This window comes from Botrytis porri, assembly GCF_014898465.1.
Source record: "Botrytis porri strain MUCL 3234 chromosome Unknown BPOR_012, whole genome shotgun sequence".
In the NCBI taxonomy this organism is placed as follows: Eukaryota; Fungi; Ascomycota; class Leotiomycetes; order Helotiales; family Sclerotiniaceae; genus Botrytis; species Botrytis porri.
Window position 1 is genome coordinate 1,381,330 of NW_024066086.1, and position 18,832 is coordinate 1,400,161.

An 18,832-nucleotide genomic window follows, 5' to 3' on the forward strand; every position below is an offset into this window, starting at 1 on the left:
GGTTATAATAAGATTCCTATAGAATTCGAAGTATTAGAGGGCAAAGATAATTCTTTGAGAGGAATATAATATTATAACTAATTATAACTTTTATAATATTTTAAAAAAAGTTGAATAAAAAGAAAAAGATTATTATAATAAAATAGAAAGTATAAGGTTTTTATAGATATATTAAAGGATTTAATAAGAGAAAGGTTTTTAAATATAACAGATCAATAATATAAGTAATTTGAAGGATTTGAAAGGATTGTTTGGGAGGTTGCTTATAGATCTTAATAAAAAAGTTTAAAAGGGGGTGGATTTTTATTTCTTTTTCCCATCTACTTTATTTATCTAGAACCATAATTATACAGGTGTATTATATGATCTTAGTATAACTAAATAGACCGAATCGATTATGAATTTACTATTACTATTAATAATATTAATTATTTAATTCGAATAGATACTAATTTAATAATTACAAAAAAAAAAGGTATAGAATAATTCCCTGATTTAAATATAATATAAATTAGAGAGTTATTTCGAGAAAAACTGTTCTTGGGTTTTTTCATGTTCTTTTGAAAAAGTATAGTATAATAATTTTTCTAATTATAAAAATCTAAAAAGAGATTTATTAAATGCTTACAGGCAAAGTCGGTATATTCTTGAATTATTTTTATTTTTATTTTTCACAATTTTTTTTATAGAATTACAATTTAATCATTTTATTTTAAATCACATTTCATTATATAATATATATAGGTCACATTTTAATTCTTTTTATTCGAATCAATAATTATATTACTATACTACGAAAGTTTTAAACACGATAATAATTTATTAGAATAGAACCTACTTTACTTAATATATCCTCTTTTATATTAAGTATATAAGCTTTAAAGTCCTTACAAGAATTTAACTTTAATTTATTATATAAACCCTAATATTGAAACTAGTACTAAAAAAATTAAATTAACTAAAAGCCCTTAGTTTATTCTATATAATTATCTTTTTTTTCATTTAATTGAAGTTAAATTTAATAAAAGAATCTATTATTAGAAAATTATTTTCAATCACAACACTATAACACTAAGAATATTATATATAAAGATTTAAACTAATTACATTGCTTGAATCGAATCTCAAACTAAACGAATTAACTTTTATACATATATAATACTTTAATTCTTACAAATAATAAGATTATTAAGAAGGTAAATGTTGAGTAGACTTAATAAGGTATATATATAAAGCGTATAGGGTTTTAAGATATTTGTAATTCTGTCTACTCTCTTCATATAAAAAGAAACTTACTATCTATATATATATGACTACCCCGCTTATATACAGAGTATATATATAAAGTAAAGTATGATATATCATGTTACGCCTCTAGTCACGTGTTCCAATAGTAAACTTTCAATTATATTTTGAAAAAGATATTAATAAGTTAAAGAAGTAATTTTTAATGTAAATGAGTAGTCTAAAATAGGAATGATTAGAAAATAAGAGGTTCAACTTAATAGCCCGTTGATTATTACTCTTATTATTGATTAATATATTAATAAAACAAAATAATATATTATTCTTTCTCTTTCCCTCCCTCTTTTTCGTTTTCATAATCTATCTAATATTATAGTTTAAATTAAATTCCATCATTATTATTATCTCTTTCACCCTTTTACTATCTAGATACTTTCATTTATAGGGGAAAAAATGAAGTAATTATAGAATCTCTTTCTCTCTCTCTCTCTTTCTATATATCTTAAAGATGAAATGAATTGAATCGAAATTATTATATTATAATGAATTATAATATAATGAATTAAATTAAAATGAAATGTATGATTTATATATTAATTATATACATATTAATTAAACTAAACTATATTATACTATTAATTAGTATTACTTTATAATATCGAACTATTAAATTATAAAAGAAAAGGTTCATTAAATCTATTAATTAATTTAAGATTTTATGAAAAAGAAGATCTCTAGATAAGCTATAATCTATTTAGTTAATTATTATATCGACGACTTTTAATAAATATTAATAATAATAATATATTCTAACATTTAACATTTAATATTTAATATTCATTCATTTATTTATTAACTTATAATATCTATTTATTTATTTATCTATTTATCTATCTATTATCTATCTATCTATCTATTTATCTATCTATTTATCTATCTATTTATCTATCTACTTATCTATCTATTTATCTATCTATTTATCTATCTATCTAACTATTCTTATTTTTTATTCTTATTTTTTATTTATATATTTTATTCTTATTTTTCCCCATCTACTTCATACAATTAGATACACTTAGGCGCATCGCATAGTCAGCGTAGCGTAGCTATAGATAGACTGAATCGATTAAGAATTTACTATTACTACTACTACTACTATATTTTATTTTGAAGTCTCATTTTTGAATAACCACTTGCTCATTCTCAATCCCTCATTTTCAATCCCTCATTTTCAATCCCTCATTTTCAATCCCTCATTTTCAATCCCTCATTTTCAATCCCTCACTCAACTACTCATCTCATCTCCATTACTTCTTCATCTCCATCTTCTCAACTACCCTCAGCTACCCCATCTATAATACAATCTCCTCATCCCATTTATTTGTTATCAATCAATCTCAATGAATATCACTTAATATCAATTAATATCACTTCATACCACCAGATCTCACCTCATCAAGTCTCACCTCACCAAGTCTCACCTCACCAAGTCTCATCTCACCAAGTCTCAAGAACACACCACACCACACAGTACCACACAACATAACACAAAACCAATAACTCTCCAAGAAAATGCACAAAAAGGGGTATTTATTTCTCTATCCATCTTTGTATTCCATATCCCCTATCTGAAGTACGCTCTTGCTTTCATTCAAGCTTCAAGTGTCTCAAGTACCTATCTACCTATCTATCCCTCGCACCTCAAGTCAAAGTATCTTTGGTTCTGTCCTTCCATGCTTTGAATGCTATGCCATGCTCTGTTCTAACCTACCCTACCCTATATCCATGTCCGAACTTCCAATTAACAATGAATCCATCAATCCTGTCTTATCCGACCCCAGCAAATCCGTCCTGTTCCCCGTGAAAAAATATACCCCCAACGAAAAAAAAAACTATATAATGTATCCGCCGATCCATCGTGCATGTCATATCATATCATGACCATGCTAGCCAGCTAGACCCTCATTGAGATATACCGATCCATCCACCCATCCTGTTACTCAGTATCCTCCATCTCCATTCCATACAAATGAGATGAGTAGAAGTCCTTTCCCTTCCTTCCCAAGAAAGCAAGCAACGCACGCTATGCAATAAAAACAATAATCCAATCGCAATGCACAAAGATGTAGACAACCTCACTCATAGCTCTAACCTTGAAGTTTTTCTAAACAACCTCTTAGTACCTCCCACCTTATCCATTTCTCCCAGACTTTGTCTATGGCCACCCTTACGTCTTTCTTTCTCCTTCTCCGTACTTGCCAGCATGACTTTCTCCTTCATACCTTCAACCCATTCTAAATCTTTTTGATCTAATTCCTTTTGTTTACCTCTTGGTCCAGCGAGACCTAATGAAGTATCTTCTTCATTCCAATCTAACCTTGATGAACTTCTAGAAACTGCTGATTGAGGGGTCTGATTGGTATCTGGTTCACGTTGAACTTCAGTAAATGGTGTAGCTGGAAGGGGAGGCACGGCATCAGAAGAAGAGAATGTAGATTTTCTCGTTTTGCGAACACCAAGGGATGATTTGGGTCGATCAACGGCAGTTGATGGACGAACACTCATCGCAGATGCAGAGCGTAGACCGGGTGTGTTACGACCTGGCCCAGGTGTAGTGCGTCCATTATCACGAATAGTAGAACCACCAGATGGAATACGTGATGGTAAATCTTGAACCTCAACTTTATCGGTATCAACTGGCGCTCTTCGTCCATGATGACTTGCGTACTCTTTGAGATATTCTCCAAGATCTGCCCATCCACCTCCAACACGTACCATGACTCTTTCACCATTCTCACCCACTAAGCGAACAAAAAGCTTAATTGGCTTTTCACCACTTGACCGAGATAGATGATAAACTTTAATCTCTGGATTACCGTTCTGAGATCTGTGACGCGGAGTGCCACTCTTTGCATACGCAGGAGCGAGGGTAAATGATGGAGTTGGGGCACGTAAGCTGCCAATTGAAGATTGCGAACGAACTGCAGGCATCGAGGGAGTAACCGAGCGACGAGTCTTCCGAGTACAAACTCCTTTAGTATCCGACTTTTCTTCCGGTTCGGAGCGAAGCCGAATATGCGCTGGAATTGATTGAAGTAAAGAACTAATTTGTTGTTGCAATTGGTCATCGCTGTTGTTGCTGACGGGCGAGGCAGGGATAGATTCGAGAGCATTGCCACTAGGAAAAAAAGAAGAATCGGCTGTAGATATTAGGTGGGAGAAATCGGGACTTTCGAGAAGTTGAGGAGGGCGACGTAGAGCTTTGGTTGGAGCTCCGGGTGGAGAACCGGGTGGAGTGTTATCATACTTCTGAAGATCATGTGACCATTTCCGTGGAAGAGGGGAATCCCCAAATGTTACTGTAGATGCTCCATCAGAGTCATGATCGACAGGACTTGGACTAGCCTCTGGCGTCATTTTAGATTCGCAACGGTCCGAGAGTGAATCATCTGAAGCATCAACAATTATGGAAGGTCTGCGTGCTTCCATCTGTGCATCCAAAACATCGAATTCTATCGCATCATGACCAAGCCTTTGAGCACTTTCTGAAGCACCATCACTGCTAGCTATTGCAGAATTGTGAGAGGCGCTAGAATATGCTGGTGCCTTCACATTCTGAGCTTTCAGATGACTATTCTGTGCCGATTCGTGGGATGTAGAGGAAATGCCCAGCTGTTTCGCTAAAGCAATGCTAGAAGCTGGTGCATTTAAGACGGAATCCTTTTTTGGAGAAATGATTGAATCCTTGGAAGCAAAGAATCCCCGTTCTATTCCGATGATATGGGGTGAACTCGAACTACGCAATCTTGGCAGTCTAGATCTTGTAGGGGACTTCATAGTTGGGCTCGGAAACGTATCGAGAATCGCCGATGACGATCGTATAGAAATTTTTGGAGCTGTGACGTGTAAATTATGACTCGAGTTTTGTGGTGATTCGTCATTCGAAATGGTACGTCTCAATGCGTTTGCGAAAGTATGTCCGAATTTGGGAACTTTGGTGAAGCTCCTGACGCTAGACGAGCGAGTCAATGGAGTGTGTAAGAGTGCACCGCTGCCAGCTTGTAAGTGATGAGAATCTAATAATGGAGATGGCGTTTGAGGAGGAGATGGGCTTTTCGTAATTGAAGTTTGCGTAGCTTCGCGGTTTTGAACTTGAGCAGCGCATGGATTTGGTGTTTTCGCCGGTGTAGACAATAACCCATTGGAGATACTAATAGACTCTGATTGATGGGGAGTAGTAGGCTCCACTTCGTGAAGATTGACATTTCCTTCCATTGGACCATTTTCAATCGCAGATGTTGATAGGGTTCTAGCATTTTCTGCCCGCGTCGCATCATTTTCGGCCTGTTTAGTCGCAATTGCGGCCAATTCTCCATCTGTAATCTTACAATCTGCTGAAACGACCCATTCTCCGTAATCCCGTTCAAGTTGTTCCATCCTGTCCAACCAGCTATCCGGTAAGGTATCCATCCTACCTTCCAAAGTATCCAGCATATAATCCAGATCTCTCCCAAGAATCGTAACTTTGGCCTGTAAAACATTTTTCATGACTTCGAAAGTTTGTCGAGAAAGAACTGTATCCCCCATTTCACCAGAACCAGTCGCATTTGTCCCTGCCATCTTTATAGCCTGCCATCCCGAATTTAACGCCATCTCCGCATCATCCAGCCCTAGTAACAAAGGCGGCACTCTTCGAAGTACAGATAGACGAATACCCCATATATCCAATAAACGCGTCAATTTCGCCAAATTCGGTAATGCCTGCAATACCGTGGCCGTAACTATAGCTGTGAAATCATCCATCATTGTATACGAGGCAAGGAAAGCTGGTATGGCCACGGTAGAAGTCGAAGAGGAAGGTCGAGAGTTCGCAGAAAAGTGTGTGTCCAAGACCTGTCGTTTTATTTCTTCCACCTTCAAATCATCCATACCTTCTCCAATTTCTTCTATCCGATACTCGTATCGTACAACCTGATCGAGCAAAAGACTTCCACAATACTGCGGCTCTGTATCTTCTTCATCCTGTTGTTCTGTTTCATTGTCCGACTTGGGTATTGATACTTTTATCTTCTTTGAAGAGACGGGAGCTTCGAATCCTGCTGATCCTCCAGTTTTGGGCCATGGCCAATCTGATAATTCATCCAACCATTCTTGTACTTTCTTGGATGCTAAAGTTGCTCGTAAGCCAAATGCTCGATCGGCAGGAGAAGCTGCTTCGATGCTCGTCTTCAATTTTCCTGTGGGTGAAGTGAAAGCTTGCAGGGTTGTGGTGGGCGTGAGGTCGGATAGGAGGTCATCGGCAATATGTGATCGGCTTGAGGATCTATTTGGGGATCTTGTTCTTGAGGAAGATCTGGGGTGTAGCAGTGGAGGAGCAAGCCTCGAGGTAGAAGGAGTCATAACTGTTGTACTGTCCATGTTTGATTATGTTTTCTGATTAGAGGTGTATTAATTTAATGAGGAAATCGCAGGCGCATTGCTCACAAGAGACCTTAAAAGAGTGATGGTCTGTCTACAAGCATAAGAAAGGTTGAAACATAATAGTGTGGTGATCAAGAGAGGTTGAAAGGTAATGCAAGCTGTATCGAGTGACGCCCTGTTACAGGCTTCGTAGTTCGTCGTTCAAGGCGGTTGCTTGCATGATTGATTGATTTTCTTTCAGGTGGGTCGTTGTACACAAGTTGTCTTGAACACCGCACCTTGCAGAAGGGACTAGACGAGACGATGTTCTTGATTTTGTGATCTCGTTCTTTCTGGGTGTGGAGAATTCTTGGAAGTTGCGAGTTTTTCTTTTTTCGTCTTCTTCTTCTTCTTCTTTTTCTTTTTCTTTTTCCCCCTATCAATTATTCTATGCAAACGAATGGAGATGAATGGAGACGGAGCTCTCGGAAAGCGGAAAGTTTCAAGGAATACGATAAAGAGTGTAACGAGTATAATAGATTGGTGGTGAGAGCATATGGAATGATTAATAGGTACGAGAGGTAGGTTGACTTTAATGTAGGTACCAGGAATAAAGAGGAGACGATGGAGACGGATTGAATAAAAAAAAAGAGGATAGAGGATAGTAAATAGGACATGGGAAAAAGAAATGGTAGAAAAGTCAAACTAAAATTGACGAATGATTGATCGTATTGCATGTGTTTAGGAGAGATTGGCTCACAATTGGCTCAAAATTGGCTTAAAATTAACTCCAGATTGGGTAACATTATAAATTTATCAAAATTATTATGAAATTGATACTTTGACGCTAATATTGATTTTAATCTGGATATATACAAAGTAGTCACTGGGAGGGAAATTGAAGCTTCCATGCCCAGGTGGGTGGGTGGAACATGGAGAAAAGATTGAAAGTGGCTGGGGGGCATTTGACAGATGTGGATCAGATATCTCCGTACCGGTATTTCTTCAAATTATTATTAGACATTTATTAGGAGAGATTGCTTGGTTTTGCTTGAGGCTATACTTTGTTTTTATGAATCAACTGTTGACGGAGTGTCTAGATACTATATGTTGGTCCTGAAGCTATACCGGGTGTAGAAGCCATTCGTCTGTTCATCCATCTATCCATCAACCGATAAGGATTCCGGGAGATCTCTCTCTCTCTCTCTCTCCACAATCCACCAAAGTTCGGAATACCATAATAATCCACAGTCCAGTCCATACGAGTGGTCAACCATAGTCCACAGTCCAGGCCATACCATCCATAGTCCATCCAGTCCATAGTCAGCTATAGTCTGTGATATTCCACACTTTACATTCCATACTACATAATCCAGCCATTGTTCCCTTCTCCATGCAGAAGTCCATAGTCCCATCTACAACACCACCCGCTCTCCTACACATACACAACTCACCTGGAATCTTTCCAATCCCATCCAAAAGCCTTCTAGAATCATGTTCACGGAACTACGAAGACATACACCGAGACTCTCATTATTTAGTCCCATCATTCCTTATGTCACCAATGCATAAATGCGGTGTCTCTCAAACGGTGAAAACTGTACCAAATGCCCAGATAGCATGTTCATAAGAGGAGCTTCTCCATTCTAGCTATTCAAGTACATCACCGAATATCAAATCAAGTATTACTAATCCTTTTTCCAGCCACCATGCAAGTACCTAGGTAAGTCATCCCCGATTATAATTATACCCAAGTCTGTCTGCAACAAATACCAAACACCAAATCTTGATCCTGACAGAGATGACGAACAAAGATGACGAGCTGAAACTTCGTCATACATACATACATACATTGAGTAAGCGAGTGAGCACACTTGGTGAGTACACTTGAGTGAGTACCAACACATCGTATATCATGCGATGCGATGCGATATGATTAGATCTCAATCTTTCTTTCCACAGGAAAATATAACAAACTACATTCACTGTGTACAGATACTAAATCACACCAAAATTCATTCTTAAAACGAATGAATTTAAATACAATTATATCTGAATTTGTTATATACATTTATAGAATCCTATTGAGTTCTAACTACAGATTTCAAGAAAATAAATAGTTTTATTTTAGGATTATCATTTATTATATTATATAGTTTTAAAATATAGTAATTTAGAAATTCTAAAATTTATTAATAATAAAATGAGCGAAATTTGAAGAGTTTTTATAAGATTTTATTTCAACTATAAAATACTAATTCTATAATTTATATTAAAACTAAAAAACTAAAAATATAAGTCTTTATTATATAAATAATTCATTTAAAAAGTTTTAATTGAAAAATATAATTATTAATATTAATAAATTATTATACAAGATGTATAAAATCATTATTTTTTAGTATAATTAAGGTAAGTGGTATTATTTATGTTCTAATGCTGGTTTGTTTGTCCGTTTCACGAGATACGAAATAATAAATTGTACTCGATTGGGATTCACAGGGCTGATATTTTGACTGCTGGATGTTGGATGGTGTATGGTGAGGCGTAATACTAGGTATGTAAGATTACGTATGTTATTGAGTTGCAATTTTCTCTTTGTACCTAGATAGGTCAGTGTATTTGAGTGTGAGGTGAATGTAAAGTAGATGTAGGATGTGCATCACCTGGGCTCTTGTGCTTTGTGCGTTGGTGATGATGGATAGGATACACGAGTACAGAGTGATAACCATCACCTCTTACTAACTATCGTTAAGATGTCATGTTACAATAAGTCAAATGATGTATTTCTGAGGCTGTGAAGTCATTCAGATAAATATCGAGTTGTCTCGGTACAAAAGTACAGAAGGTGGAATCACATCTTTGGGTGAACCGGGATATAACTCTCTCTACAAGCTCATACTCGAAGGATATTCTCATCAAATTGTAATGATCTGGAGAACAAGTACAAGATGTATTTTTTGAGAGGGAGTTACTCTAATTTGTTTTGGATGTATTCGACTCTATATCCAACTGTCTGTTTCCTGAAATAAGTATCATTGTTCGAAATGCGGTATCTGTTCGTGTGTGCAGAGACTTGCATATAAGGATGACACAGTACCAAGTACTACAATTTAGACACTTTCCAGAACTTTGAATAATAGCTTTGGTAGTTTCTTCGGCCGATTCTATTTCAATGCTGCTCTTGTTTCTCATTTTCAAATCTGGCACTGCCACTATCAGAGGAAGAAGCATTTTAGGGGTAAAATGATACTAGTTTTCGAGTTCCTCTGCAGCTTCTACTAGCAATTATTGTGATTCGATATGTGGCATTAGTCGTCGACTCTTACAATCTCCTGATTTTGGGTGGGATGGTACCTACTAATCGAGTACGGAATTGCTCCATACGCAAAAAATATCTACGGATCTGTCTTTCTGACAAAGAAAGACTTTTCTACGGGTGCCCGATGTCGATGGTCAAGGAGATGCTGAGTAGGTGCTCGAGGATTTCTCTCCCGAGCACCTGCCTCATTACCCTGTCTATCGAAGGAAGATTTCAAATTTTGACTACCAGCTACGGAAAAGGTTGTTTCTTTCGCATCTGGGTTGGGTTCCTTCCTCGATGCTTCACAGTAAGTCAGTAACTGCTCAAACTCATAAACGTCGCTTCTCAATTTGCAAAGACAACACATTATGGAAAGAACGAAGTCTTCTTACCCACCCAGTCTATTTACATCCCATTTATAATCCCTTTCTCTTCTCCCAATCCAATCCTTCTTCTCTTCATCACCAACATCATCATCAAGTTCGTCTGGCTTTATTACTTGATTGTTTTTGCTTCGTCAATTTTGGTTAAATCAAACCTCGATCCTTGTTCTCGCGTTTATTATTTGAAGATTACCATTTGAATCTTCTTAAAATTCACTCATCATGCATTTCAAATTTCTTGCTGTTGCGGCATTAAGCCTTGTTGGTACAGCTGCTGCACAAGGCCGGATAGGCGGTAGTATTTGTGATTATTATACCACTACTTTGTTTAAAGACAATACTGCCTCCAATCAACAGAAACTATTGATCCACGTAGTCAATAGGGCTCTTATTGGTAATATGGGTAAGTCCCCATGCAAAATTCTGCAAAATTCTTCACTCATCAATCTCTTGCAGGAGATCAACCAGCCCCTAGTGTCAATGTCCCCGGTATTCTCACCAACGGAACTTATAACGGTATCAAAGTCAGTTTGTTGCCATACTTCAACGGTGCGCTCGTCTCTACCAACGGAGGGAACAAACCATTTTCTGTCAACTTTCTCGATGGAGGAGGAGCAGACAGTCTTCGTAATTACCAGCCTGCCAATTCTGATACAACCAATCAATAGTGAGCTCCCCTGACAATTAATAGGAAACAAGACTAATAATATAGTTTCCTCTTGACCCATCTCTACCAGTACTTTGGCGTACTACTTTCATGCTCTAAACAGGGTGGCACTGATTTCCCAGCATATTCTGGTTCTGCATCTCAGTATAACCTACATAAGTATGTCACCTTGATCATAATATTCTCTTCTTGTAAACTCAAGTTTACAAAATCAACAAAGGCAAACTTCTGACAGCATTGAATAGGTTCATGTATCTCTCTGATGCTGAAGTCAATTATTTCATCAAACAAGTTGCATTGTCCGCTGCATCCTTTGGTGTTTCTGAATCAGATCTTATGACCATCGGTCTCTCACTCCAAGAGTCATTTGGATACCGTTGCCTGCCACCAACGACTGTTATTCCCAAACAAGGACGTCAATTGCAATCAATTTGCACAGATAATACATGCCCTCTAGCGCCAAACAATACTTGTGACTTCTACGATCAAACAGTCTCCAAGCCTAAATCATCTAACATATCACCTAGCACTGGCTCGAGCACTGGGACTGGGATTGGGACTAGTACCGGAAATGCTACCATGGCTAGCGGCACATATTCGCCATTGGGCTCTGCATCTGCTACCGCTAATGCCACCAATCCACCTTCAGGTCTCGGATCCGCAACGGTAGCCAATGGCGTAGGTTCGCCCTCTAGTCCTGGGTCTGCAAATCATATCAACAGTACTGTGACTGCTCCCAAACCAACTCAAGTCACAGCAGGTGCTGCCACTCTTGGTTTGAGTTTTGCTGTCATTGCTGGTGGTCTTGCTGCATGCTTCTTATAGACGACCATGCACACAAACAAAGAGTTGGAATTATGCACATATATGACCTACGTCGCCGATAACGGGTGGAAATAAACCTCAATCCCGTATCTCGTCTTGCGGCTAGTGGTAAATGGAAAATAGGGTTCTCTACGTCTTTGCAATGCTTAGTTAGTTTGATGATTGTCATCAATTATCATTTTTTGACTTGATTCGAAATTGGTGAGTATGGGCTCTTCATTTATCGCATACTGCTCATGCTGGTGTACGAGTATTGAAAAGATAGAGTGGGAGGGAAGAAAAAGACGTTGAGGGGAAAGAAATGGTGTCTATTTGTTGCTTTGCTGGATCAGTTTGTTCACAATCTGGCTTGTTATTATTCTTGCCGATCGGCTCGAAGTCCAAAACAAGACAAGGGCTTACAAAACAATTTTAGTCTTATCTTGTTTTCTTTCAGAAGCTTGGAGATTGTGTTTCTTCATTATGATTGTGGGATTGTATGAGTGACTAATTGTATCGATGGAATCGAATCCACAGTCATCATAACCGATGTACGACAAAATGTCAGAGAATGTGATAGAAGTGAATAACGTTATTAAATCTAACATGCTCGGTCAAAAATTACTCATCCTCAATTCTTGTCTCAAATCAGATTGGAAGACTAGAGTTCAAATGCTTCATGAAAGTTGTGTTAGGAGAGTTGTTAATGTCTGATGGAGTGGAGGGAGGAGAAATGTGATGTGTAGCTTTACCCCGGATTCTCTGATTCGTTCAGTGAAATTGGCGCAGATTATGTGAGGCAACCACCAGTGGGTGCACGAACTCACAGGACACTCAAGAAGAAAGTACAATTTCTTATACAAAAAAAGCGATTTTAATAATTCAATTAAAATTAAAATTATCATTAAATCTTTTAAATAAAAAAATTCTATTTTTTTTTAAAAAAAAATTGATTTAAAAAAAAGATTCAAAAAAATTTAAGCTTTTATAATTAATTATATAATTTCTCATTAAAATATTTAATAAGAAAATATATTATTAAGTTTTTGAATTCAAATCTTTATTTTTCCAAATCAAACTTTTTTTAAAAAAAAATTGATATTTAAAAAATATAACATAATTATTTAAATAATATTCAATTATAATTAAAAAATTTATTGAATTTTGAAGTTGATTAATTGAGATGTGAAATTGTGCTTTACTATCACGCTATCCCGTGAGTCCGTACACCCACTGGTGAACCCTTGTTAGAAGAACGCTTCACGTGATCTTGATACATCTCATCAACGTACTTTTCCTCAACCACCTCAAACCGCTCTTGTTAGCTCATCAAACTTCAATCGTGAAATCGTCCTCGATTATTTATAGATATACTTTGTATGTCGGTACGATATGACAATGGAACGAAAGAACTCAGAAGCTGGCCCTTCAAACAGTCCTATAAAAATCCCCGTTGCATCATTTCGTGTGTATTGTCATTCATTGCCTACGAATGTTCCTTTACTAAAAAATAACAGCTACACATAACTCACCTCGAGTTTGGTTCTTAACTTCCGCTTTATCCCCATTGTCTGTCCGATTAATCAGACTTCTCCTCAAGCATGGCGATTATGTGGCTGCTGGTCTACCGCCAAGTGAAATCGAGGATGATGAGCGATGTATAGAGTTTAAGGAACTCATTAATGATTGCAATAGTAGTAAAAAGCAATGTGAGGGATGGAAAGATAGAATTCGAGGTATAAGGGTTGATGGAAGGTTAGTATATATCCCGTTGCCGTAATGTGGGATGAATTTTTACTAATTTGTTAATAGGGCCAAATCACAATGTTTAGCAGCTATTGCAGAAGCCATCAAAGTATTCGGTCGTATAGATATTTTGTTGTGTTCTTCATCAGAAGGTATTTTATGACGAAGTTTCCATTTCAATACTATGCTGATACTATGCTGATACCCGTGTAGCTGTTGTCGGTACGGTAGAGGAACTTTCGACAAATCCAGCTACTCGAAGTCTTGTTCGTGATCAATTCGAAGCCATCTACTTCAGTCAGATCAATTTTATCAAATCCGCTCTACCTCATCTTCGACAAAAACGTGATGGTCATATTCTCATTCTTACTGGAATTACTGGTCACATAGGAACACCTGGAATGTCCATGTATTGTGCTGCGACATGGGCTCTGGAAGGATTTTGTGATGCTCTGACATATGAAATTGCCCCATTCAATATAAAATTGACAATTGTTCAACCAAATAAAGAGATCCCCCTACTCACGAACAAAATTACTTTCGCTCCACAATTACCACAATATGAACCTCAAAATAATCCGGCTCCACAATTGAGGGAAGTCTTGACGCACGTGTTAAATTCACATCCAGATACTCGGATGGAACTACAAACTGGGAAAACTACCATTCAGTCGAGATTTCCTAATCTACCTAGCGAATCGAGAGATAAGCTGGTCATGGAAACTGTTCATGCTTTGACGGCGATTGGGGGTCATGAAAATCCACCAGCAAGACATATTGTGGGTTATGAAGGGATAGCATCGGTAAAAGAAAAGCTTAAGACAGTTAGTGAAGAGATGGAAGATTTTGTGGAAGTTAGTTGTGCAGTGGATATCTATACTAAAAGTGCAGTTAATCAGGCAGCATTGGCTGAAACAAGATCTCAGCGCAAACGTAGTGGCAGTCAGGATTCTAATAATGAAGGATCGATCCCAGCTCTATTTTAAGGTGGATGAGAAATATTTTGGAATTCGGATTGTTTTAGGGATTGGGGAAAATGTAAGGAGAACTTCAAGATGGAGATTCAAGGTCGTGATTGGAAGAGTACATACAATTCAACTATACACTGATTAGTGTTTCCTCAATTCAAAGATGGAGATGGAGTTCAAAAGCTCTTCTCAAAGTTCCAATTTCACTGTAAGTCAAAAGTTCCGTTCACAAAAGGGTCAATATGTTGCTAAATTTTAAAGATTGTTATTTATTTAGAAAAAGGGTGTTTGAAGATATTCGGTGCTTGGGAGAAGACTGCTGACTTACCTAAAGTCCGTCGAAAAAGAGAAGAAAACTACAAAGGAAACACTCAGATCAACTTACCGTCAACCGCCTCTTCTCGCTCTATCAACCTCATCCACTTACTGAGAAGATCTTCTTTCCTTTTTCTTCTTCTCCGCCTCCAGCTGATCCTTCAACTCCTTTAACTTCTTCTTCGTCTCGTCGATCTTCTTTTTCATCCTCTCCGCTTCCGCCTCCATCATCAGGATTTGAACCTCTTCAGCTTCCTGAGCTTGAATCTCCTCGTTTCGTCGTCTCTGAGATCGGATCTCTTCGAGTCGTCGTCTTTGATATTGGATCGTGTTGATGTTCTGTCTTTGAGATTGGATCGAGTCGATCTCTTCGAGTCGTTGTCTCTGAGATTGGATCTCGTCGATTCGTCGTGCTCGGGGTCGGATCGCGTTGATGTTCCGCGGATGACGGCCGCGATTGATGGGTCTGGCTTGGATTGGGGAGGGAGAGGGAGAGGGAGAGGGGAGAGAATTCGAGCGAATTCTCGGGGGAGGAACGATGGCTGCTCTGTTGCGGTCGTTGCTGTCGAGACTTCCTCTTCGGAATGCGAAAAGCCTGTTTTGAGAGGGGTTAGGCATGTTGAGGTTGGGTTTGGGATATCGCTGTACTTGTGGGTTTCTGGCTTGGATTTTGGGTGGGAAGTCTAAGATGGAAGGTGGGATGTAAGTTAGTAGATAGCAAGTGCCTGAAGAAAAATGTGATAGATGGGATGGGAGTGTGCATTTATAGTGCAGATTGTGATGTTGTTTTGATACTGTGGTGGTGCTGTAATGGGAGAATAATGCTTTCAATTTTTTATTTTTTTCGTACATATTTTTTTCCTATTCTGTCCTTATTGTCCTTGTTGCTGTCCCTATAATTGCTACTTCTGCTATTATTGCTCTTCTTCTCCCTCTTTGTTCTTGTAAGATCTTATATAATACTAGACTGAAATTTTAACAATCAGGCATGCGATCCCAGCTTGTTGAAACAAAGCATTGTTCTATGTTGTAGGATAAAGAATAAAGGAATTAGTAGATTGGGAAGTGGGATTTTATCTTGTGTTGTATCATATTTAGCATCTTATATTGATTCGAAGAATTGTATTAAAAATTAATGGAAAGACAATGAGGAAGTGGCATAGCGAGAATTGTACGAGAAGTCTTGTGAGGTATGTGGTTATTGCGGATGTAATGAAAATTTTAGGATAGAATGAGCAAGGGAGTTGAAAAGATTTACTTTTGTGGAAGTAATGTTCTTTAAATTATCAATTTTCTATTAAGTTATGTGGAAAATTGTTTATTTTGGTCTTGGTGGGATTGAGATAAGATGAAATGGGATGGGATGGAAGGAGATGGAAGGAGATGGAAGGAGATGAAGTAGACTAGAATATCGTATCAATTTCTCTCTGCTGTACTCTAGTAAAGAGGCATCTTATCTACCGAGGTAATCATATATTCATTCGCAATGCAATAAAATTTCTATGAATTATGGAAATCGTCGATTCGTTATACTCGCTTCGTTACTCGGATGAAAGGGGAAGTGATTAAAGACTGGTCTGATTTGAGCTGGCTTGGGTTTGGGTTTAGACTGGAGTGATGTGGATTTCTGAGGTATGTGTGTATGTGTATCTATATGCAATGATGATGATGATGATCAGAAAGGGCGTATATACTGGGCATATGTATCTGTATATGTTTCTAGCGTGGAAAGTTTCTGGAATATGAGATATACAGTCCTCTAAATCGGATATTTATTCTGATCGCGGAAACTGTAGAACCGTCTCGTTTATCAGCTATCGGGGAAATTTGATGTGCACTCACTCTATCTCGTCTCATCTTATCCGCATTCTTAAGCTGTCTAAAAGTAAATCAGAGATCTAATAAACGATAGAAGCCTATTTGTTTTCAATCCTCTTTCATTTTCAATTTCTTACTTTACCCTCCTTATTCATTCGAGGAGGAGGTTGTAACACTTAACTGAATCGGAAAGCACATTTTCCAGATATTCAGATAGGCTGTGATACATATATGACTTTGTTACGCCCTTTTCTTTTGCCGATCAACAATTTTTACGGAAAGATCGGCGCCATAATCAAGTAGCAATCTGAATGGTTTTGTTCGAACTACTAGCATGATACTCAATCTGAATCTGTTCCCTGAATCAGACTTCTGTAAATAACCCTATGTCCCCTTAAGTAGGGGTTTCTCCATGAAATTGTTGGTCAGGATCTCGCCTGGGGTCGTACGCATTATAGAAGGCTGATTCGGATCAGCTCCGGCTTCTAAAAGCACTTTGACTATCGTCACCCAATCATCTGCGTCCCTTGGATCGTCTAGAAATGAGATGGTATTTCTACACAAAGCGATATGCAGGGGAAAGCACCAGTCAAGGTCGTTTGCCAAAGCTGGATCTCCTTGAAGCTTCTGCCGAACATATTCAGATATACGGCGCTTCACGCACAAAGCCCGAATTCAACCCTGTTTCCACCGCTTCTGGTACCCCATCATGAATAAATTCTTGAAATCATTGCCACTGGACCGACAAGTCGCGATTTGATCAACCTCTTCGATCAGTATTGATACTTTTGTATGACAGCAAAGGTCCTGCTTCTTAAAATGACATAAAAAGGTCAATATTAGTGACACTAGCTGACCATCACAATTACCATCGTATCTCGAGTATAATGTCGTATCTGCGGCCGGTGGGAAGACTTTCAATCACATGACTAATGAGGGACACAGTGATAGATGAGGATCAAATGGATATTTTGTCCAATCCAACAAAAGCTTTTGCATGGCAGGCCGCAGAAAGAATTCCTCTACCGATCTGCGCAGAAAAATAACACAACACTGATGCAATGGTGAGCAGACGTTGTGGTCAGTGAAATCCAGGAAGTCACGGCATCGAGCTATAACTTGTATTCTTGTAATGTATTGCGCTCTGTCCTAGTGAGCTACCGACCATAGGTTCAACCTTGGAGTAGCATAATCAGGATTGCTTTGTTCCTCATCTAAAAATGCAAAGGTTATCACCGGCCACATCCCTTTAGTAAGTAAACACATTTGAATAATTTGTGATGTTTGGTGGCGATAACGTTTCTCGATGGTATTGAGTATTCGATCAAAGACTTCTTCCAGCCCAGGTGGAATATCTTTCAGTCTAGCTTCCAGCTCAGAACTTGTATCTTGAGATGTCATCCCTTTCAGTATCTCCCTGACAGCGAGGACAACCCAGAGAAAAACACCTCTAGATTTGCTGGATATCTGCTCGATAAGATTCCAATAACGTGTGTTTATTTGTATGATGCGGAAATCAGGATGGTTGGTGATTAAGTCAATAGTATAATGTTGAATGTCTGCTCGGGTAAAGTATGTAAGGGCAGCAATTGGCCAGGGATTGGGTCGATAAACGTCTCAATTTCTATTCAAGGCCGACTCGAGACGATAAGTTTGACATCTGAGGATGTCGCAAATGCTTTCAGAAGGCGTGCAATCTCTGCCGAATCTCCGATGTACTCATCCACACCGTCAATGAAGAAAATAAACCTGCCTGGCCATAACTACTTCTTGGTAAATTTTTCGAATGCGTCAAGAAGCTCCTTTCGTGACCAAGAGCCATCCATATTAATACCCGGGTGGTGAGGCGATGCCCACCTTTCTGGAAGCAGTTTTGGCAATACCGAAGGACAATTTCTCAAGAAGATGTCGTAAAGTAGAGATTGTAGGAGGCCTCCTCAAGACTTCTCAAATTCATTCCCAGCATACCAAAAGAAGTAATTGCCCATAAAAAGGGTTTGTGCCGGCCCAAGCCAGTAGCGCAGCTTTCACAACGTTATTGCCCACTAGGTACTTCATGAGTGTAGATTTACCAGAGCCAGCATTTCCATCGATCCAATATATATCATCGCCTTCACGGAGCCATTGTAAGAATCCAGTCGTTTGAGGATCAAATATCCAATCGAAGGTGCCATTATGAGCT

At 38.0% G+C, this 18,832-nt stretch overlaps 3 protein-coding genes across 3 annotated transcripts; 2 read left to right on the plus strand and 1 right to left on the minus strand.

Moving 5' to 3' along the window:
- Nucleotides 1-3,384: 3,384 nt before the first annotated feature.
- Nucleotides 3,385-6,663, minus strand: EAF01_008929 (uncharacterized protein; the record flags this gene model as incomplete). The annotated part of the gene is made up of 1 exon (XM_038917185.1): nucleotides 3,385-6,663. The coding sequence occupies one exon, from the start codon at nucleotides 6,661-6,663 to the stop codon at nucleotides 3,385-3,387; it is 3,279 nt and encodes a 1,092-aa protein (XP_038767579.1).
- Nucleotides 6,664-10,554: 3,891 nt separating this feature from the next.
- Nucleotides 10,555-11,824, plus strand: EAF01_008930 (uncharacterized protein; the record flags this gene model as incomplete). Its single annotated transcript, XM_038917186.1, has 4 exons — nucleotides 10,555-10,735; nucleotides 10,789-10,999; nucleotides 11,045-11,158; nucleotides 11,245-11,824. The coding sequence occupies 4 exons, from the start codon at nucleotides 10,555-10,557 to the stop codon at nucleotides 11,822-11,824; spliced, it is 1,086 nt and encodes a 361-aa protein (XP_038767580.1).
- Nucleotides 11,825-13,201: 1,377 nt separating this feature from the next.
- EAF01_008931 (uncharacterized protein) lies at nucleotides 13,202-14,535 on the plus strand (the record flags this gene model as incomplete). Its single annotated transcript, XM_038917187.1, has 4 exons — nucleotides 13,202-13,268; nucleotides 13,321-13,558; nucleotides 13,616-13,701; nucleotides 13,763-14,535. The coding sequence occupies 4 exons, from the start codon at nucleotides 13,202-13,204 to the stop codon at nucleotides 14,533-14,535; spliced, it is 1,164 nt and encodes a 387-aa protein (XP_038767581.1).
- Between the last annotated feature and the right edge of the window lie 4,297 nt (nucleotides 14,536-18,832).